The following is a 23,431-nucleotide window of genomic DNA, read 5'->3' on the forward strand; positions in this document are numbered from 1 at the left end:
AGGGAGAGAGACCAAAGTTGTTGAGGGGAAAAAAAAAGAAAAAGAAAAAGAAAAAAAGCACTCCAAGGACTTATTAAGCAAAATAAAATAAAATAAAACAGCATGTCCCCTTTAAGAATGAGTGCAGGGATAGGAACAGGGAAGCGGTTGAGCACTAAGACCCAGGGGAAGCATTGCTTCCCCAATGTCTTTTGGCTGGCAGCCATTTTGTGCCAGCAGCCTTGGGGAACCAGGAAAGCATGGGGGCTGAGGTCGGGGGCCTAGGGGTGTTGACGCCAGGAGAGGGTTCGGGGGCAGAGGCCAGGTGCTGAGTGTCTGTAGGGTTGCCAGGTGCCCGGCATTTTCGCCTCCTGGCCGGTGAAAAAATCAGAAAATACCGGACATCTCAGGTGTCTAGTATTCTCTGAATTTTTTTACCGGACAGGAGGCGAAAATACCAGACTGTCCGGGTGAATACCGGACACCTGGCAACCCTGTAAATATATAGCTTTCTACAGAATTTTTTAAAATTGAAAGAAAAAATACAAGTGTACAAAAAAGAAAAAACATATATAAAAAATCCCAGGGATAAATATGCCTTCAGAAGCTGTGATTTTTCAAGAACATGATTTAACCAATAAAATAATGTATAAGTTTCCATTCAGGTAGCCCTAGAAGTCTGCTATGGCACTGAGACCTTGCAATTGATCAGAGCAGCTTTTAAAACTGTCTTAGGTCATCACAGGATAGTCTTACAGGGGAGAGTCTATACAGCTCTAGGTCAGACTTTTTGAATTACAATATCTATATTTATTACTCCCTATCCTCCACTTCTGATGATCCTTACTGTGTTGATGGCAAGCTATATTGGCTACGTTATTTGATGGGAGTAATGAGATCCGCTCAGAGGGTAGAGTAATATCACATGCAAAAGAATACAAATTGAGACTCTTAATTTTATGGCTAGCCCATTTCATTTGTTGTATGTTTGTTTCTAACTCAGCTAATATTTATATTACTTGTAACCAATATAAATTCTACAGTATAGAATCCTAATTAAATTAGATGAATATAAAAGCTTTTCATGGCATTTCTCCTCTCCTCCCCCTTCTCTTCCTCTCCCCTCCCCCCTGGCCTGAACTGACTATTAGTTTTTTAACAAACAGTTTAAGTGGACAAACCAATGGAAAACAGATCTTTAAAGGGGCTAAAACAAGTTCATAAATGTTGTAAGTTAGTGCTTGATAGGGATGTTCTCTATGCAATTAATGTTTCCTGTGACATAGGGACAACCAGCATATCCTGAATCTTTGAGTAGTTCAAATGGATTTATACTAGCATTAGTTCTACAGTGTCATTGGCCATCTTACCCCATATCTGAACATTTCCTGCTCTCTCAAGTAAGAGCAAAAGTTTTCAAAGGATGGAATGGTGCTATGAGGCTCTCTACGTAATGTTCTCCAAGATATAAATTAAAGCAGACTAGAACAAGGCAATTAGGCTCTTTATTTTAAAAGAGTCATAATTTCCTCATGGAGTAGAGACACACAGAATTTATTCTGATCTACATTGGCTGCTAAAACGTGTTCAGCATAGGGCCAGCTAACATGATTTGTAGCGACCATGCTCAGCATAGTACACTGTGTCAAGAATCATGATAGATGACATAACGATGGAGGGCAGTCTGGACTAGTCTCCAATTCTTGAAAAGCATGCACAAATATGGGGATAAATTGTAGCATGGAGGAGGCCTAAGTATGGGGAGGCTACAAATTTCTCTACAGACTGAGTGGGAACATTCACCCTCTGCACATTCAATGGATGTGAATGACAGCACCCCTCTGTTGACAGGGCAGTTATTGTGTGCGTGTAAAGCAGAGGATTGGAGGAGGAAGCATAGTCCAGGAGACGCGTAGCAGCTTCGGAATTGCTCCCCATCTTGCAGCTATTAACACTTCAATAGTGGAGTGGATCTTGTAGGAGGCTGTGTAGTATGGGAAGCTAGTAGCAGAAGGAAGAGAGTCTCTCAAGTGCACTTTTGGTGGGAAGAAGTTAATACTATTAACAGCCTTGTCTGTGCTAAAGTACAAATGGATTTGTAATCAGTTCATGACACTCTGATCTGACTGGGTTGCCATGAATACTATGGAGATGTGTCCAGGAAGCAGCTTAATTTTCAAAACCAAATTTGTCTGTTAACCATGTGTGCGTGTCTACAGCATGTGCCATAGCAGCAGGGCAGTCCTTCAACATAAGGGGCTTGCTCTCCAGCGGCACTTCTTCACTTCAATAATTAGTTTGAATGAGGTTAACTTGAACTTGAGTGTACTACAGGTTGAACATCTCTAGTCCGGCACCCTCGGGACTGACCAGTGCTAAACCAGAACCATCAGAGGTCAATATGTGCCGAACCATTGGGGTCAATATTATCTAGCAGCATTACCAACACTTCCACCACTTACTGGGCTCTTAGAAGAAATGTAAGGGTAAGTTAGAGCTAAAGAACAGCATAAAACACTGAGAGCCAGGATTGGTGGCTGTAAACAAATTTTATGAGACCACAGGAAACTTGACCACACCCATGATAAGTGAACATCTGGTTAACTAAAATCATGCCAGAACATGGATGTTGCCAGACCAGAGAGGTTCAACCTGAACCTTAAATAATAGAAACAATCCTGTGAAAGAACCCTTGAGCCACTGAGTATTAAGTAGCAGCCCACAGCCACTGTATTGGCAGCTGATGTGTTTCCGTGACTTGAGCTTCTGCATCCCTACTGCATTTCTTGCTCCAGCCTAATGTCAAGAGTACTGGAGCTTCAGCCTTCCTGCCCAGAGGCTGCTCTGGGCATAGGCAAGCTAGGCAGCTGCCTAGGGAGCAGCAGTGAAAGTAACTTAAAATTTCTTACCGGTACTGTCCTATTGTAACCCAGGTTCCTGCCAACTCTTTAAATAGCTACCTGCTGGCTTTTGCTGCAGCTCAGCCAGATCTTGCTGGAGTTGTGCACCAAGACACACCTGCTTGCTTTCATCTGTGCTGGGGAGGCAGATTTCTTAGGGCCACAGATGCTGGTAACTCCCCATTGGGTTGGCAGAGGATAAGGATGGTGGTACGCCTGGGAGAAAGGGTGTCAACCAGCTGGAGGTGCAAGGAGCAGAAAGTGGCCTCCCGCTGAAGTGCCAGGGAAGTGTTCCCTTCTGCTTCTCAGCCACTCCCTGACTGCACCACAAGTGAGTTCATGGCTGTGGCTAAGGCACTGTGCAGCTAGGACTGCTCCTGCTGGCACCGTAGGTGCTGCTGTTGCTTCAGCTCCATGTTGGCACCCAGCCCACACCACCTAGGGTTACCAGGTGTTCAGTTTTGAACCAGACAGTCCAGTATTTGAGCTTTCTGTTTGGGAAACAAATTGAGAAAATATAAATGTCCGGTATTTTCTAAATAAGATGTAATGTAGATTGAGATATGATGTCAAGCGTGTCTGGTATTTTTGTTGAAACCATCTGGCAACCCTACCACCACCTGCTCTCTGCATTACACTTGCTGCCTGTGCAGCCCTGCCCCGAACTTTCCTCTCAGAGCTATAGCATAGGGCAGTCACAGGGCACGGGGCAGAGTTGTAGCCAAGTGGGGTGCTATGGGCTAAGTGGGGTGTGTGGCATGTGAGGAACTGGATTGTATGTAGGGGCTGAACAGGGAGTTTGGGGAACTGGGCTGGCCACATGGGCAACATTGGAGTGTACAGAGGATGGAGGGAGAGGGATGTTTGAGCTGAGTGTTCCAGAAGAAGAGTTGCAGAAGGGGATTGGCCGATGGGTGTCTGTCATGCCATTAAAATACCAAGTCTTGACATAGCTGTTTCCCTCTGTTTTTCTCATTTGTGCCTTGTTTTTACCTCTTTTTAGTTGTAGTTTTTTTTTAACTGACCCTCCTCATTCAGTAGCTCAGATCTCCCTCCATATTCTCCCACAAGGCTAGATAGTGATTTGATGAGTGCCACTAGAGGAAAGCAACCTTGTGGTGGCATGTTGCTGCCTGAGCATAGACCCATGAATGGGGGGAAGGAGGTGGGGGAGATTGGTTATTCAGAGGCCCAGAGCTCCTGACTGCCACAGCTGCTACCTCAGCTTCGGTGGTGCTAAGGGGTGGCTGAGGCCCTACCCCTGGAGGGAGGCACAGAGCCACCCTCCACATATTGCTTGGGGGCCTGCAGAAGCTGTTGGCTCCAATGCCTAAGCCTGAAGATTAGTACATGAGCCTGCTCCTATAGTCACAGCAGGTAAGTGCCTTCCAATTTAGGAGCCCTCAGCCATTTCACCTGCAGGCAGAGTGTGCTATTCCCACTTATACTAGTCTCTTCTTTGGATCATCAGAAATATTTGGGGTCAGGAAGGAACGTTCCCAGGTCAGACTGGCAGAGACCCTGGAGAGGGAGGGGTTGGTCTTCCTCTGCAGCCTGGGTCACTTCAGGTTTAAATTAGTGTAAATGGTGGCTTCTCAGATATAGCCCGGCTGCCCCTCTTTTATACTGGCTTGGTGGAGGGGCAGCCGGGCTATATCTGACTGGGGGTGCTGGACCCATTGCACAATGGGGGTGCTGAGAAGCACTGCACCAAACTGTAAGCCCTGTATAGACTGAATTCACTTCTAGCCAGGGAGTGCAGGAGCACCCCAAGCTCCTTTTCCTAGGAATGCCTGGACGTGATATTGCAACCTCTGTGCTGGGGTGCAAGGCCGCTCACTCATACCTGGCCTGCCCACCACTCTACCACGGCTGCCCTAGTCCCTGGCTCCCGCCCTCTCCTGCCTTGCCAGAGGGCCCAGAAAGCGCGAGGCCAAAGGCCGCGTCTGCATTGGCCACGTGGGCCCTGCTCCGCGCAGCAGCCCGTGCGCTCTCCCTGCCGGGCAGGGCGGGACACAGGGCAGGGCGCCCTCGGCGCGACTGGGCGGGGACTGACTGGCCGGGCGGCGCAGCCCCCGTCCCTCCTCCCCGGCGTGTGTGCATGCTGGGCTGGGAGGCGGCTCCCCCGGCCGGGCCAGGGGAGGCTCAGATTCAAGGAGGAGACGGAGCCGAGCGCTGCCGGAAGCGTCTAAGCGACAGCAGTGGCGCTAGCCCGGGGGAGCCCGCAATGCCCTGGAGGGACTGTGTGAGCAGCTGACAGCACCTCAGAAGCGCTGCTGTACCCGCCGCCCGCTTTGCTCCGCGGCCGGGCCAGACTCAAAGGGGCCGGCTCCTGCGAGAACAAACTTCCCCTGGGTGGAGAGGGGAACGCGCTTTCCTGGCTGCACGTTCCCCTCTGCTCCCCCCCCAAGCCTGCTCTCTGCTCAGCCTCGCCTGCCCTCTCCGCCCCTTGGCAGCGGGGCTGCTGCTGCCATGGGGCTGCCCACTCTGGAGTTCAGCGATTCCTACTTGGACAGCCCGGATTTCAGAGAGCGTCTGCAGTGTCACGAGATTGAGCTGGAGAGGACCAACAAGTTCATCAAGGAGCTGATCAAGGACGGCAGCCTGCTCATCGGGGCCCTCCGGAGTGAGTAGGGGGCAGTGCGAGCCCTGAGAAGGGGGAAAGTGGGAAAGCCAGGGCATATCTGGGGCGGGGAGAGACTGGGGTGTGTATGAGAGAGAGACGCTTCTTTTGTTTGAATGGATGTAGGGAAAGGGCTCCCCTGCTGGCAGCCAAGACAGAAAGTTTGCTAAAGTTTTTGTCCCCCACCTCCTTATCTTCAGGGAGGTAGATCAAAAAATGCGGGTGAGACTTTCAGTCTCCCTTGACACTTTTTATGTCTTTTTGCACAGGTGTGTTTTAGGACCAGGTGATAATTGGAGATTTCAGACTCAGCTCATTCCCGATTAATTCAAAATGCTTTAAGAGCAGAAAGGCACTTTAGATAACCATTGGATTCCTTTAAAGCTGCATCTGTGTGCAGCACTTAAAACATGCATGGGTAAGGCTGCTATGTGGGAAATGTTCCCAACAAGTAAGGGGACTATGTCCAGCTTGGGCTTGTGGGGATCAAAATTTAGGTGGTGTGATAGATGAGAGTTCATAATGATTTTTTCAGTAATTGCATTCATCAGTAGGTAACGGGTATTTTGAAGTGGTGGTTCTAAACAGCAATGGACATTTTTTTATATTAAATGGCCAAATTAGCAAATTGAATATTTTGTACTATTTCTGGTTTTGTTGGTATATTTCTTAATGGATGCTTGTTTATTAAATGTAATCTGTATAGTTTTTTTACTTCAACATAGCTATTTTAGGAAGATAGTGAAGGAAGTAGTCAACTAAATAGTTTAATATGCCAGTTTCCTTGAAGTTCTGTGGGTACTTTGAGTGCTGAAGGGTGCTCTGGATGGGATCTGGGAAATGGGCCTCTTGCTAGAGCTGAGTCTGAAGAATGTAAAATGAACATTAAAGATTATTTCTGATGTTATTGCTTCAAGTTTGCATCCTCCCAGCCATTGTCATCCACTTCTTATCATTTAGTCAGACCGCATGATCCCTTTTGCCTGTTGATCAGAGACATATTTAGTCAGAGAAATTACTTAACCAGAGTAGGTGATGTCATACAGTTTTTTCTCTTAAATGTCACATCTCCATCATGATGCACTAAGTCTTCACATACATTTTTTCTCAAAATGGTTATTTAATATTAATAAAAGCAAGTAATAGCAGTATCACTGAATCTAGCAAGCTGTGAGCAGGTGTTATAAGAAGCTTCCTATACACTGTTTCTAGCGAGATGACATTTTGCTTCATTGCCCAAAGCAGGATTTTAACTTTCAAGTATTGTAGGTGGGCAACAGGGTTATTGACAGTTTCTGTTGCTCATTATAGGTATAATATAGGTAAGATATTTGTATTTATATAAATAAAACAATCAGAAGCTTTGGTTATATGTACAGATACACCTAAATACTGCACACACATCTACTTCTGGGATTAGTTTGTATCTAAACCCTTAATTTTATGCATGTACAGCTGAGCTAAATTTACAGCCACACTTAATGCCTGAAATGCATATCCTCAAATGCTCTATCTTCATTTATGTAGAAGAATGTGCAGGTATATATATCCAGGAACTTGGATGCTACAGATTAGCTAAAGCTTATTTTGTTAGTTTATAGATTAACTTTAGATTTGGCCTGTGTTTAAAAGAGGAAATTTCAAAGAAATAAATCACCAGTCATAAGTTTCATAGACTCTAAAAGTGAGAGAGAGCAAAGGTTGTATTACTTCTTGTCAGCATATCATTTTTTTCTCTATATATGGCTTTGACACAGCTAGGTAAATAAAAGTATATGAAGTAGTAAACCTGGCAAAACCAAACTGGCCCCGATCCTGTGTGATGTTGATACAACTTTCTGTATCAGTGGGTGTTTAGTGAATTTCTGAACCAGGTTAATTTGTGTTCACATCTGGAATTGCCAGGTGTTTTCCTACTTATTTTAGGGATGTTAAAAAGCAGTTAATTAGGCAACTGAAAATCTTAGTGGTTATACTGTTTGCTCTGCATGGGGAGCAGCTTGTTGTTCCCTAGGAGCTTGTGTGCATTGGAAGTCTGCTTTTAAGCCGGCTCCGGGCACATACTGGCTCCCGCCTTCTGCCCAGCTCCTGAGGAGCCAGCTGCTAGCCCATGCCTCTGCTTCCATAGCAGCAGTTACTGTATTAGAGGCAGCAGCAAGGTTCAACATCCGGCTTACTTGTAGCCTTTGCATTCATGCACCAGCTCCCGCTGCCACTCCAGGCTTCTGATACAGTGTAACCACTGATAAAAAGGCTTTTAAGCTGGCTCCTGGCCCCACTCCCAGGAAGCTGGCTGCCACCCCATGCTGCAGGCTCTGATACAGAGCAAGTAGTGCGGGGTGACAGCTGGCTTCCTGGGAGTGGAGCTGGGAGCTGTCATGTAACTGTTATTGTTCATGGTTCTCGGTTAACCATTTAAACAGTTACATTATTACATCCCTAGCTTGTTTGAAACTAAATAAAATGTGAAGAAGAAATTTCTCCTTATCTGGATGATCTAATGAGGGCAGAAGTGGATGGTGTTATTTAGATACATAAATGTTTGCAAGAGGCCAAAATTAGTGTTTTAAACTTCACATACGTTAGTAGTCGCACAAGTTCAGTGCTTGCAGGATTGACATGTTACACACACATTTTCAGCCACTTTGCTATTCTCTGAGGGGGAAAATACAAGATTAAAATTTATATCTGTTCCACAAGTCTTAATTAGCTTAAGAGCCTTATTTAAGAATTTCTTTCTTGTTTGACATCACTTAGTCATGGTACATATACTTTCCGGAAGTGCTCCTTGCTGTAGCATTGCTGAGTCCTCCATAACTGAGATATTTTATCTTCTCGAAAGAATTACCACTCTCCTCCTGGTTCTCATTCAAATAGCTTGCTGTTGTTGACCAGGTGGAGATATTGGACTCCAGGAGAGTAGTGCCAGGATAACTTAAAACAAAAGTTGACTTAGAAAGTGTCTGTGTTCATCACTGACTTGGGGGGAGAGGGGCAAAATTTGTCATAGTACCCCTGTGTGGATTTTCATATAATGGAGAGCTTGCAAAAGCATTACTATTACTCTGACAAATACCAGTTTACAAGAACTGAAATTCTCATGTGGAAGGAATATTTCTTTAGAGGTCTTTTGGCTTGGTTATATGCATTAACTATTTTGTCTTAGCTTTTAAAATCAAAGCAATGTTTTGCAAGGCTGTTTTGTACAAGTTGAAAAAATGTAATCAAACAGCTGAGTAAATAAATTATTGTAATGATGGACTCTTGTTTTGGTCTTCAAGCCCTAACAGTTTGTTATGCAATTTTGGAGAAATTTTCATTTACTTTGCTCCATGGTTTCTTTGCTGAACTAGTTCAGGTTGGACCTTGCTGATTCAGCACCCTAGGGACCTGACAGATCCCGAATGAGGGGATTTGCTGGACCAGGGAAGGTCCTTCACCTTGTGACCGTGTTGCGATTAGTCTAGGGCTCCAGCCTGCCCCCATTGCTGCCTAAGTCCACCGGGGCTCTCACCAGCCCCGCTACTGCTGGGGCCGGAGCTCCACAGCGAGACCCGCGCAGCTGGGGCAGAGCTCTGCAGCCGCCTGGCTCGGCAGCTGGGGCTGGAGCTCCGCGGACCAGGCCAGAGCTCCCTGGTTGCCACTGGGACTGGAGTTTCCCAGCCACTGAGCCAGAAAGCAGCCAGAGCTCTAGGGATGGGTTTGGAAGCACCCTGGCTGCCGCTGGGGTTGGAGCACCCTGGCCAGGGCCAGAGCTCCACGGCCACTGCCAGGCTACAGCTCTTCAGCTGCTGGGGCCAGGGAGCTCGGCTGGGGCCAGAACTCCCTCCCATGCCACCCGTCCTCTGCACCCCCCTCCCCAACTCTGGGCTCCGGGCTGAGTCGCCGGTGGGCTTATGGTGATCCTGCCCTCCCACCAGACCTCCTGCTTCCTGGGCTTTGTGGTCCAGGAACATCTGTGGTCCATGCCAGACCACGGATGTTGCTGGACAAGGGAGTCCTGGGTAAGGGAGGTACAACCTGTATTAATATTCTCTGATATTTAGATATTTTCTAAGAAATTGCTTACAAGTAGAACTATATGAAACTCAGAAACTTTGGATTTCCAGAGTTTCAATGAATGTTTATGTACCTCTTCTTTGCTTTTTGTTTTAATCTTTTAAAATTATGTAGATTGCATGTGGATCTGTATGTTGCCTTGCTGTTGTTTAATAGGGTCCTTTCTGGGAAGGAAGAAAAATGAATACTCAATGCACAGCCTACTGAAGTGTATGGGAATCTTTTCATAGACTTCACAGGGTTTTAGGGTAGGTCCTTCCTTAACAATATGCAGGAGACACAGCACTTCTTAAATTGAAAAGAATAGAAATACATCATCCTTTTTCTTATTTTCCAGTTATCTAAATCCTAGGTGTTGCTTGTAAGTCTAGATATACAATTTTCACGTGGAAATAAAATTTTGAAGTTAAGTCCTTTCCCATGATTAAAATGTCATAGAATGATCACTTACTAGTATAAACTGTAAAAACATAGTCTTAGAAAATCTCTGGTAGGATGCCTGTATAATGTTAAAGGTGGGAAGAATGAGTTTAGCTTTTAATGAATGTTTTGTGTAATCATGGAGTGCTCTGAGGCTGACTTAAGTTAACATTTCTTATTACAGCCATCAACACGGCTGTGTTCTCTGTCATTTTGAAAAGTGCTGATTTCCCAAGTAATGCAAAGGTCCCTAATATTCTAGTATATGAGGTCTGGAAAATCTGTTTGGGTGCATTTACACTGCACCTGTAGGTTGAAATAAGATATGCAAATTGAGCTATGCAAATTGCGTATCTTATTTTGATCTAATTTTGAAATAACTTATTTCCAAATTTGGCACTGTCTACACAGCACCAAATTTTGAAATGAACTGCTATTCCGAAATGTCCCTTAACCCTCATGGAATGCGAGTTCCAGGGATATTGGAATAGCGAGTCCCTTATTTAAAAATCTATTTCAAAATAACGGGCTGGTTCAAAAGATCCAGAATAGCTATTTTGAGTTACCTCTGGTACTCCAAAATAGTGCCGCAGTCTAGACATACCCTTAGAGTGGTGTTATCTGGATAGATGTCATATCATTAGCAACTTCTCCTGATCCCTTGATACATTCCGTTGCCTGCACGTAAACCTGGCTTCTTGAGGCTTTCCTCCAATAGCATAAAGTTGCTGGTGAATAGTGTTCCCTCTAAGATTTTCCATGTTTGGGCAGGTTGAATTTTCTTTTGGGCAAGTTTAAAAGTCTTGTGTGCAACACCAATATTGAGGTAGTATGTGGATGTGTACCCACGAGTACAAACGAAAACCGTAGATATAAATATATATTTTAAGTAGCCCATAGTTGTGGAAGAAAATGTATTAAAACAGGGATAATTAACAAGCAACAATGCTTATGATTATTTAATATGAAATCAAATACAAAGAAAATTAACACTATCCTTGGCTGAACAAGTGGGTTGTGCCCATGAAAGCTCATTACAGGCAGTCCCCGAGTTACGTGGATCCGACTTATGTCGGATCCGCAGATACGAACGGGGCTTTTCTCGTCCTGGAGGACTGGAGCGGCGGGACGCCCAGAGGCGCTGCAGTCCCGCCGCCCCCGTCCTCCGGGGCGAGAGAAGCTGCTCCACGTCTCCCTGGTCTGCTGGGGGGGAAGCCCCCCCAGCAGACCAGGGCGACGCGGAGCAAAGCCACGGAGCAAAGCCGCGGAGCACGCCTGCAGCGGGACAACCCGGGCGTGCCTGGACTGTCCCGCTGCGGGCATGCTCCAAGGCTTTGCTCCCCGTCTCCTTGGTCAGCAGACCAGGGAGAAGGAGCAAAGCCGTGGAGGACGCGGGCGGTCCCGTCACCTGCGTCTCCCTGGTCTGCTGGGGGGGGGGGTGCATCTAGTGCCCCCTCTCCCCCCTCAGCAGTGGCTGAATCAGGACGCCTGGGGCAGAGCAGCTGGGGTGCTGCTGGGTTGCTCCAGTAGCGCGGAGGAGCTGCACTACTGGAGCAACCCAGCAGCACCCCAGCTGCTCTGCCCCAGGCGTCCCCAAGTCAGCCGCTGCTGAAACTGACCAGGGGCTGACTACAGGAAGCCCGAGGCAGAGTTGCTCTGCCCCGGGCTTCCTGGAATCAGCCGCTGATCAGTTTCAGCAGCAGCTGACTTGGGGACGCCTGGGTTTCTTAAGTTGAATCCGTATGTAAGTCAGAACTGGCGTCCAGATTCAGCCGCTGTTGAAACTGATCAGTTTCAGCAGCGGCTGATGCCAGTTGCGACTTGCATACAGATTCAACTTAAGAACAAACCTACAGTCCCTATCTTATACGTAACCCGGGGACTACCTGTATTCTGCTTATGTATTTTTGTTAGTCTAAGATGCTACAGAACCATTGTTGGTTTTTTTAGGTACGGGTCTTACCCGTCTATGCCTCTGAGACCTTGGAGTACATGTATCAGTATCCTTTCTAACAGACAGATTCATGTTTTGAAAATCTTGCAAATAAGATTTCATCCTACAAAACAGCTAGCATCACACCTAGTACTTGCTGCTTCTGACTCATAAGAGAAGGAACTCTAAGGGTGTATCTAGACTACATGGCTCCATCGACGGAGCCATGTAAATGAGTGTATTTGGCAAAGGGAAATAAAGCGGCGATTTAAATAATCGCCGCTTCATTTACATCAAAATGGCCGCCGCGCTGTGCCGATCTGCTGATTGTCAGCACAGCATGGTAGTCTAGACGGGGATCAGCTGACCCCATAATGCTTTGTCGTCAGATCCTTTATGCCTCATGCAACTGTTAAAAGAATCTTTCTTTCGTACCTTAAGCCATGAACATAAGGTTGGACAATAATTTTTGATGGGAAATTTGGTAAGTGGTTGAGGGTCACACTCTTCCATCATATTAATGGAGGAGGTACGGGGCTCTGGGCTGGAGGTTGGGGTAAGGGATTGGGGTTTGGGATCTGGGAATGGGTTTGAATGAAGTAGGGGATCATGGCCTGGGGCAGTGGACTGGAGTGAGGAGGGGGTGCAGGGCCTGAGAGGGGGCTGTGACATGGGGCAGGAGTGCAGGAGGTGGTGCAGGGATTTGGGCGGTGACCAGGGATAGTGGATTGAGGTGCAAGGTCTGAGAGGGGGTTGTGACCTGAGGAGGAGTATAGGAGGGGATGCAGTGTCTGGGAAAGTATATGAGGGTTGGAGCAGGGGTGTAGAAGTTTTTGGTTACATGAGGTAAGAGGGCAGAGGGTTGGGGAAGGGAAGGGCTGGGGTGCCAGAGGCAGGCTCTGGCTGGGAGATCTTATCTGGCTCCCAGCCAGAGCCCAGCAGGTTCCTTAACAAGGGTCCCTGACTTCCAGCCCTTGTATGTGCGCAGAGGAGCTGCAGGAGTCATGTTTATTGCTCTAAACTGAATACTGTGAGCCCCGGGGATGAGGAAGGAGGGGCATATCACATGCTACCTGTCTTGCAAACAGGCAGCTGCAATTGGTTGAAACTGGCAAATGGGAGCAGCTGGGGGTGGGGGCAACATGAGAAGCCTGTCTCCCCTCTCTCCAGGCTCTCAGTGTTCATAAACACACACGTGGCCCTGCACCTGGCTTTCCTGAGTGCTGGGCGGGATGGCGTGGGGCAGGCAGGGAGCTGGCTGAAGCTCTCGTGGCTGGATCCGGCCTGCAGATCATCTTTTGCCCAACCCTGAAGTAAAGGCTGGAGCCAGCTTCTCCATTTATGGCAGGTAGCAGCTGCTGCTGCTGCTTCTGCTTCTCTGAGACAGTGACTGCAATGTGCCTCCCCCTCCCCGCCCCCACGGTCCCAGCCAATCAGCTGAGTTCCCTGACTGTGTAGCTAGCTCTGAACCTCTGCGCAGGGCTCAGAAAAGGGCTGTGTGCCTATGCAGGCGCACAGCTTACAGGGAACCTTGCTGATGAGCTCAGCTCAGTTTGATGGCAGCTTGCATATGGCAGCTTGCATACTAGAATATTGTATTTCCAGAGAATCATAGAACACTAGAACTGGAAGGGACCTCGAGAAATCATCAAGTCCAGTCCCCTGCCCTCATGGCAGGATGAAGCATGATCTACCTGATAGATGTCTTTCTAATGTGCTCTAAAATGTCTCCAGCGATGGAGATTCCACAACCTCCCTAGGCAATTTATTCCAGTGTTTAACCACCCTGACTGTTAGGAAGTTTTTCCTAATGTCTAACCTAAACCTCCCTTGCTGCAGTTTAATTGCTGCAGTTTAATCCTGTTGCTTGTTGCTTCTTGTTTTATCATCAGAGGCCCACAAGAACAATTTCCCCCTCCTCCCTCTGACACCCTTTTAGATACCTGAAAATGGCTATCATGTCCCCTCTCCGTCTTTCCTTTTCCAACTAAACAAGCCCAATTCCTTCAGCCTTGCCTCATAGTTCATCTTTTTTATACCTTTAATCATTTTTGTTGCTCTTCTCTGGACCTTCTCCAATTTCTCCACATCTTTCTTGAAATGCGGTGCCCAGAACTGGACACAGTACTCCAACTGAGGCCTAAGCAGCGCAAAATAGAGCGGAAGAATGACTTCTTGTGTCTTGCTCACAACACTCCTGTTAATGCATCCCAGAATCATGCTTGCTTTTTTTGCAACAGGGTCACACAGTTGACCCATATTTAGCTTATGATCCACTATGACCCCTAGATCCCTATCTGTAGTACTCCTTGGACAGTCACTTCCCATTCTGTATGTGTGAAAGGGATTGTTCCTTCCTAAGTGGAGTACTTTGCATTTGTCCTTATTAAACTTCATCTTATTTACCTCAGACCATTTCTCCAGTTTATTCAGATCATTTAAAATGTTGACCTTATGCTCCAAAGCACTTGCAAACCCTTCTAGCTTGGTATCATCTGCAAACGTAATAAGCAGGGCTCGACAAGCAGGGCTCGACAAACAACGTAATCTACTCGCCTGTGGAGAGTAGATTACACCCTGGAAGAGCTGGCGCAGAGCGATATGCGCAGGCGCAGAGCGCAGAACCGCGCGGCTGGTGAGTGGGGCTCGCCACTGCTCGGCGAGCCCTGTTAATAAGCGTACTCGCTATGCCACCATCTGAATCGTTGATGATGATATTGAACAGAACTAGAGCCAAAACAGACCCCTGCTCTGTTTTATAGTCCTCAAGCTAATTTCAGAATTATTTTACAATCTGATTTGAGGCTTCAGTACAATGGGATATTTTACTCCATCATTATCATAGTTTACCTAGGGCTGCAGCTCATTTTGTTCCCTTTGTAAGGGTTCACTTTATATGCATATGACTATTTCTGTTGTCAAGATAATAGACTCCTTTGAAGGGTACCTTTCCAAAGATTTAACTTTTTATATATTGACAATAAAGATAACGTAGGCTCAACATGCACTATTCTTTGATAGAGGGTTACTTTATCCTTTCTGCTAACTTGTGAATTGAAGTGACACTTATTTATCTTGTAATTTAGGGGGAGGGGAACCCACTCTGTTTCTGGTCCAACTAGAGTTGATAAATCTCATGGTTTATTTGATCTGATGTGTTCCTGAGGCACCCATTCAGAAAAGCCTTTAAACTCATATTTAACTATAAAGCATGTACCTAAGTGCTTTTCTAAGCAAAGGTGGACTGCTGAGCAGAGGTTTAAATCTTCCTTTCTCAATTATTCTATCTTGTTTTCAACTGAAAAATATCATCTATTCCCCCCCCCCCTTTGTTCCCTGCCCCCTTTGTTCCCTGCATACCTCTTAGTTTCTTTCCTTAATTATTGGTTTTATGGGGGAAAAAATAAGGATCTCAATCCCAATATTTCTTCATGCTTCTCTTTTCAGTAAGTTCAATATATAGTCTACTTAATTTTTACTAAAGTAAAGCATTTCAAAAGACAGTGAATATAAGATTAAGTTGTTTAATGTTAAAATTAGGGATGTTAGATACCGAATAGTTTAATAAACGTGTAACCACACCAAATCTTAGTGGTTATGAGGGATGTAAGTGACTAGTTGACTATCCAATAATCATAAGCTTATTGGATGGTCAAGTAGTGACTCGAATAGTTGCTCCCCCCCCCCCCCCAGACTCTATCAGAGGCAGCAAGGGGGTGGGGAGCAGGTGCTGGTGCTGGGGGGAGCTGGCTTAAAAGATGGTTCCCCCCAGCACCATCTCTGTAGGGGACAGGGGAGGTAAAGGCGTAGCAGGGGACTGGGCATGAGCCGGTAATCAACTGATTCCTGGCTTGCGCTCGGTCCCAGTTGCCGCGCTTCAGCCTTTTAACTGTATTAAGAGCCTCAAACCTCTTAATACATTTAAAAGGCAGAGCCGCAGAGAGGTTAGCTCCTGGGGCCAGGAACTATCCCTGCTGTAGCTCTACAGTTTCCACCCTTATCGACTTGTTGATGGAAATCCATCGACTAGTCGATTAGTTGATTAAATGCAATTTAACATCCCCAGTGGTTACATGATTATTCAGTAGTCCTGGGGGATGGGGCCGGCAGCCAGTGTGCTCCGGCCCCACTCCTGGGAAGCCCCCTTCCACCCTCCACTGTTGCTGCCTGTATCAGAAGCAGCAGTGCAGGGCGGCAGCAGCCCCTGTCTGTGGGGGGGCCTGAGCTCTCTGCGGACAGAGGCTGTGCCGGCATCCCGCCTGCTCCTGCCAACTACTGCATTGCAGGGGGAGGGGAGGGAAGGGGCTCCATAAAGCTGGTGCTTCTCTCCGAGCACCTGCTCCTGCCTCTCTCTCCTCCCCTCTCCCCCACTGCCTCTGTGGGAGGCAGTGGGGGGCGCCAGGCAGCTCCGCAGGAGGTGATATGCGCAGGGAGCCAGCCTGCTTCCTCTGTGTAGCAGGTCCGGTCCCGCCCCGCCTCGCCCCAGAGGGAGAGTGAGTGAGTGAGTGAGTGAGTGAGTGAGTGTGTGTGTGTGTGTGTGTGTGTGTGTGTGTGTACGTACACATTAGGATTAACTGATAAACTCAGGGTTATCGATTAATCATTTAAATGACTATGCACTAACATTCTTAGTTAACATCTATTACTAATCTACTGTTATGGCACGTTAATAAAAATTTAATTATTTTTATGCAACTGACACACATAAAATACAAGTAATGACTTCTTGCTGAGTAAATTCTCTACCATTCCTATCCCTTTAACTTGTGCCACTCTACCTGTCTCATGCCTTGATTAACATAGCTATAAGTACTTGCAGACAGAGCTAGGATTACATTTTACTTGGTTTGAGTGTGTGCAGTTTGAGTAGATTTGCAGCTGACTTGAATGGAGTTTCACCTTCTTAAACAAATGTCTCTGAATTTGCTCCTGTAATCCAGTAGAAATAATACTATCCAACTGACTCATGAATTCAGAAAACCAGTGGGAAAAATATTAAAGTTTTTGAAACAGTCTTGTCTTCCACTTAGAAGAATTAGTAGTCTTAACAAGCAATACATCTTGGAAAGGCCATTAGTAGTATAATTTTCCTGATGTGGAGGCTTACTTAGCCTGAAAAGAAACTGGCCCATAAATGGAAATGCCAGCTCCTTCAGATGCATTTTTTGTTTGTTGGACTGGAATTTTATGTATCTTCCACCCACAAGTCTCTGCCTCAAAACCCTTGCAGAGTACATGCCACACAGCTAGTTATTTCCTTGTTGTACAAACTAATAATTAAACGCAGTGACGAATTTAGCTTTGTATGTGAAAAGCTTAGTGGGATTATTAGGCTGGAGAAAACTTGAGCAAAATATTACAAAATTGAAACTAACAAAGTGGTCACTATCTCCCTTGGAGATTTTTTTTTAAAGATTTATATTTTTCGACAATGATTGTATTTTCCCATGTATAATGATATGTGTGCTTCTGGTGCCAAGAGATGTTTAAATACTTCATTTCTAGATTCTAGCTACAGAAGCAGTAAATGATTTCAGCAAGTTATACTTACTAGCTTTGGAAGCAGTCTTTTATTTTTATTATTTTTAGGGTTTTTTAAAGCAAATGTTTGGTCCACTGATACTTAGTATTCTATGAGAGAGTTAGTGTAGCAATGGTACACCCGGCTTTTTCCTCAACTCATTTTAGTTTTGTTGCTGAAAGCATCATGTATGACTTCTGTTTGATAGAAGATTTGGAAAAAATAATATATATGGACGTGTATAAACAGGTTTCCCTAGAGAGTCTTATTTCGTTAAAGTATTTATAATGCAAACATATGACTTACTGTCTGCTAGGACAGGGTGGACCTCTCTGGTCTGGCATCCTGAGGACCTAATCGGTCCCTGATGAGGGATTTTGCTGGACAAGTGGAGGTCATATTTGGCCCCCTGCTACTGGCCCTCCTCCCAGCCTTGAACTAGTCGCTGGCCTCCTGGCCAGCTCTCCCTGGGCCCCGCTGCCCTGCTGATCCCCACATCCCCTTCCCTGCTATGCTGGGCAACCCAGCTCTCTGCATGCTGGGCTCCTGGTCACACCGGGCAGACGTGCTGTGGTGCACCTGGCTCTTGGCTCTGCTGGGCAGCCCCATGGAGGTTGTGCTTGGCAGTCCAGATAAAGCATGCCTGCAGGCTCTTAGTACATTTAAAATGCAGAGCTGCAGTGGGGTTAGCTCCCAGGGGTGGTGCAAGTGGGACTGGGATGCTGCAGTTCTGCTCCTGCCCTGCCCCCCTGCACTGCGGAGATGGTGCTGGGAGGATCCGGCTTTTAAACTGGCTCCTCCCAGCACCTGCTCCTGCTCCCTTGCCCTCCCCCCCTCCTGCTGCCTCTAACACAGAGGAAGCAAGGAGGGGAAGTGCATTAGTTGACTCAGCTACCCAGTAAGCATGTGCTTATTGGGTAGTCAACTAGCTGACTACTCCTTTGCATCCCTAATTTAGTCATATCCATATTTTTTAAAATCTTTCGTTGTGTTAGAATATATTGAATTATACACTTTTTATTTACTAGATGATGAGTAATTTTAACTTGGGATTTACTCTGTATGGATGAAAAATTAATTGAAAGTGCACAAAGTATTTTTTTATTAAACTATCGTAAGTGTGTTGGATACATAAGAAAAAAGTGTAGCAAAGTATATTTAGCATTTAAAATGTCAGTAACTGATTTATTAAACACAGGAAGTAACTGTGGCTAGTGAAGTGAACTGATTGTTTCTGGGCATCATATCCTTCAGAATTTTAGAACTAGGAGAGTTCATCCTCCGCAAAGGATGCTAGAACATGGGAAACCAGGGAGCCATCGACCCAAGGCTAAGGCCTTCCACTTTTTACTGGTCGTAAAAATGAGTGATGATGTGTGGGGATGGAAAGCAGCAGGTGGGGCCTGGAGGCTCTGGGAGGAGAGGTAGCCCGAGGGGCGGGGGGAAAGAGAAGATTCTACATAGATATGGGGCTGTGGTTCAGGTGCCTGTGGCTCCCTCCACATTTAGAGAGTTTCTGGAGCAGCTGAGGAAAAACTAGCTATTTTACATTTCCAATTGGTTTCTTAACACTGGTCAAACTAGTCATTGAACTTAACTAGTTGAATAAATTGAAATGAAGAAGCTATTCTCTCTTCTTCAAAAAATGCTATGATGTAAAATGTAGTTTAGTACTTCAACAGACTGATTCTAGGTGCTTGCTGCTACTTGGCAGCAAATTTTGCACTGCTTACTATTTTTTAATTTAAATGAATTTTTAATAAATCCATAATAAGTTTAGGTCCTTGCACAGGTTTTAAATTTCAAATAAGTTTTACATTCAATAAGTTTATTTAAAGAATTAAACTATACATTTAATTTAAATAAAGAATCTGATTTATATAAAATAATCAACATTTAGGTCCACAATGTCAGTTTTTCAGTCTTGGAGAGAATGATTCCTCCATGGTGTAAAAGTGTACTATGCTAAAATGATGTAATTTGAGTGTACTACATGCTGTGATTTGAGTATCTAAGAATCCTGACCTAGCAATCTTCCCTTCCCCCCACTTTACTGAAGATTTGGCATCCAAAATCTCCCACAGATTCAACTTCCAGGAGCTTGAGGATTACTCCTCAAATACAAATATGGCAGAGAAGAATGTGTCCTCTTCTTTCATAGAAGATACATGCAGACAGAGCTGGACCACGGTTTCCTGGGTACCTGGGTCGAAGCAAGAAGTGAGGTTCTCTTCACCCCTACTGTGTGTGATTCCACCCCTATTCTTCTCCTTCTGCCTGCAGCTCCATCCACTATCCTGCCCCGGTTCCACCTAGGATTCTCCCATTATTTTATCCCTTCTCTGCAGCCAGTTACCTGTTTGCTTCTTTCTGTCTCCACCCTGAGACTGGAGAAATTCTGTCCCCCACTGTGGCCTTGAGCTACATCGGGCAGTGAGAGCTCTCCCAGCCCTGTGTCTGCGGCATATAGTGAGAACTCCTCAAGTCCCAGTGCCACAGCAGGGATCCAGGGTGCTGGGGCTTCTTCTGCCACCAGCCATGCTTCTGAAGGATACAATGGTCGGGACACGAGCTTCTCTCATGCTGACTGCCTGGAGTTGGAGAGCAGAGTAGGTAGGGCATCCTGCTACAACTTCTGCAGGGAGAGGGATGAGATGCTGGGGGTTTCCCCTGCTGCCCTCTGTGAGGAATGAGGGTGGGAGATACTGGGGTTTTTCATTGCTGCCCAGGGCTGCTGCTAGGGAGCAGAGTTGGTATTTGAGTAATTTCCTGGTATTGCCTGCCTCCCTATGGCCTCAGGTCTGGGTTTCTGCTGTCTGGTAGGTGGCGGTGATGCCTTCTGCTGCTTGGTGATGGATTTTTCTCAGGGTTCTTGGGAACAGACTCCGTCAGCCCAGTGGCTAATCTGCCACTTCATGTTGAACATCAGTCCCATCAGGCAATAATTCAACTTGAGCAGCATGTTCTCTGATTGGATCAAGATGAAGAATTTTGTCCTGGGTCCTGGGGTCACTTCAGGTTGCAAATCTGCTAAAGACGAGGGAACTGTATTACATATTGCACTTACTGTATGGTGGGTTTCTTTATGCTTAAAACTCTGAAAAAGCCAGTTTTTAACCGACTCCCTGCGCATACTAGTTCCCACACAGCCACCTTCCCCTCTTCCCCACGCTGCTGCCTCTGTATCAGCACAGGGAAAGGGGGGCAAGTGGGAGCTGGTGCTTGAGGAAAGTCGGTCTGATACAGAGGAAGCAGTGTGGGGGTCTAGAAGGCGGTTCCGCAGAAGCTGGTACATTCAGGGAGCCAACTTCTTGCTGTGTGTAAATGTGTAACCGCTAAAAATGTCAATGGTTACACATTTACCAGAATAAATGCATTTTAACATCCCTAGTTAAAATTAAGTTCAAGATCTAAGGAACTTTCTTTTGTTTCAGGTAGGGATGTTAAAAATGCTCGTAATTGGGTAATCGTATTGTGACGTCGCGTCGGGGATCCCCCACCTCCTGCACCCCCGTAGTGGCACGAACGGACTCCACCAGCCAGTAGAATAGAGGGAGTTTATTGCTTTTCCAGGATACAGCACAGCATAAATGTAATTCGGTTACAGGGCTAGGCCTGTGATGCCTCAGCCCCCCTTGAGATGGGGGAGACTGGGCCCTTAAATCCCAGCCCCCTTGCTCAGGCTGTTTCCTCCACGATTCCAGACAGCGACTAAAACCCCTCTCTTCCAGCCCTGCCCCCCAGCTAGGTGTTGGTCTCCGCTCTCCTTCCTTTGTCTCCCTCCCTGGGAGGCTGAGCCTGGGTGTCTGGGTTAATACACATTTGGGAGAGTCAGTGAGACTCTCCCATCACAGCGCAGGGGGACCCCGGGTCACAGAGCAGATAGCACCCCCACTACGCCACACGTATAACCTCTGAAAATCTCACTGGTTACATGCACCCACAGTGAGGTGCAGCAGCTGGCTTCCGCCAGCCGCCCCACTCCTGGGGATCTGGTTGCCACTGCCTCTGATATAGAGCATGAGGTGCAGCTGGCTCCTGCAGTCCCGCCCTGATACAGAGCCAGCAGCACAGGTTGGGAGCCTGCATGTAATTGTGAACAGTGACTGATAAGCCCAGGTTTATTGGTTAACCATTTAAATGGTCATACTTTTACATCCTTTGTTGCTGGGGGAAAATACCATTTGATCAAGTGTTTAAAATGTAATGATTTGATTCCATAACTTGTAGGATGAAATTGAAGCTGAATAGAGAATAAAATTATCGTATACTGAGGTTCCCCAATCTAATGCCCCTCTTTGTTTGGTGAGAGAGATTTTGGATCCTTCCTAAGTACCATAGCAAATAGTTTTGCTTTTTTCACAGAAAGGACCATGTAATTTAGGAGCAGCCACTGTTTGGTAAAACAAGAATTGCATGGAGCAGGACTGCTTGGAAAACGAAATTACCATTTAAGGGAAACAAGTTATCTGCATCTCCAGCAGAGGACCAAACACAGTAATGATGAATGAGTAAATTATAGGTCTCCTCTGTGCTGGGGATTTGCCTCAGTTACAATTATGGCCATTGGTGGCCAGACTTTTAATATATACGCCTAATGTACACTAGCTAAACTGTAATTCTTACCATTGTGGCTAATTGGCTTCAAGCAGAGATGAGTTGTGTCCCGTCAAATTGCTGCTTATAGCAGTCTTGTCTCTCTGTGCTGGGGGTTTGCACTGATGGTATTTGAAATCCCCAGCTAATCAAGGCCTTGCTTGGCAGGTAGTCTCTGGCTGAGATAAGACAATTGAGAAAACTTATGGTGTTTTTTGTATTCTCTTCTCCCCTGCCCCCATCCGCACTGGACCAGAAGCATTTATTTTTTTCAGATAAAATGTGGGAGGCACTCTCCTGTTTACTGATTTGGAAACTATTGGCTTAAAGCTCTGATATTTGGGGACTAAGGACATCTTTCTTCAAAGACTAAATTGGCTCATAAATTGCTAGCAAGTGTGCTGGTGACTTACTGTTCTGGAAAAAGATTGCTCTAAGCACACAGTTAATGTTAAAAATTAATTTAAAAAAGTCCCTAGTTGTCTATTTGCCCTGTTAAAATATTCAAGGTAGTCATGCAGCTCTATGAAAAGAATATTTTCACTAGTGCATGAAGAAATACTTTAGTTAGACTTCAGAGTCCATCAAGTAAAATTACTTGTAAGGGTTGCAAGTAGGGAAGGATTTGGAAGCTGTCCTCTGGGGAATTTTGAAACAACTAGGTCTCCAGCTACAGTGAAGCTTTACTGGAGGAAATGTGTAAAATTCCTTATCTTTGGGAAGGAATAGAAGTCATAAAACTGAAAAACAAAGTACAAGTCTTTTTGTATAGTTGAATCTGCAATGTACAAAGGGAATATATGTAAAACCAACTTGTTTGTATAAAATATATATGTCCAAATACATAAAATAGTGTCAAGTTTATTCTTTCAGATATGATCCATGCAAGTTATTTAGCATGTTTCAGTTTGTATGGAAATTATGCCTGTTTATCATAGTGAGAGATGTGTGAAAAGTAGTGCTTCTTTGTGGAAAATTAGAGAAGACTTGACATGCTCTGTGGGAGAACTTACTGCTTCTAAGAACCCCTGTCTGGTTGGTGACATATTCAAATATGAGGCCTAATTCTTTGAGGAGCTGTTTACTCTCAATTATTGAGAATTGAGGATGCATGCCATCTCACAGGATTTTTTGAACTGTATTAGATTTGTCCTTTGTCTGTGAAATATCCTTGGTTGTTATGCTGATGGTTGCAATGTTCGTTACATAGCCCAGAACAGATTTGAAACTGATCTGCTCCAAAAGTGCTGCTCTCCATTTGCTGTGCAAAGAGCAATACAGGACTTCTTGCTGTGTCAGTCAGGATTAAACAATAACAAAATCAGGAAGAAAAATAGTAATACTTTACTATTAAGTATATGTGGCTTATCAAAAAATAATGAAATCCAGTAGAGTGAAAG

General features: G+C 45.6%; 1 protein-coding gene across 1 annotated transcript in view; it reads left to right on the forward strand.

Annotated features, from left to right (window-relative positions):
• Nucleotides 1–4,903: 4,903 nt before the first annotated feature.
• Nucleotides 4,904–23,431, forward strand: part of ARHGAP42 (Rho GTPase activating protein 42) — a 279,187-nt gene continuing 260,659 nt past the window's right edge. Inside the window, exon 1 of the mRNA XM_089775741.1 lies at nucleotides 4,904–5,505. Coding sequence (XP_089631867.1) covers nucleotides 5,352–5,505 — 154 coding nt within the window. The 5' untranslated portion in view covers nucleotides 4,904–5,351. The remainder of the gene's footprint in view (nucleotides 5,506–23,431) is intronic.

The sequence above is a fragment of the Pelodiscus sinensis genome, chromosome 1 (genome assembly GCF_052426305.1).
Source record: "Pelodiscus sinensis isolate ZL-2025 chromosome 1, ASM5242630v1, whole genome shotgun sequence".
In the NCBI taxonomy this organism is placed as follows: Eukaryota; Metazoa; Chordata; order Testudines; family Trionychidae; genus Pelodiscus; species Pelodiscus sinensis.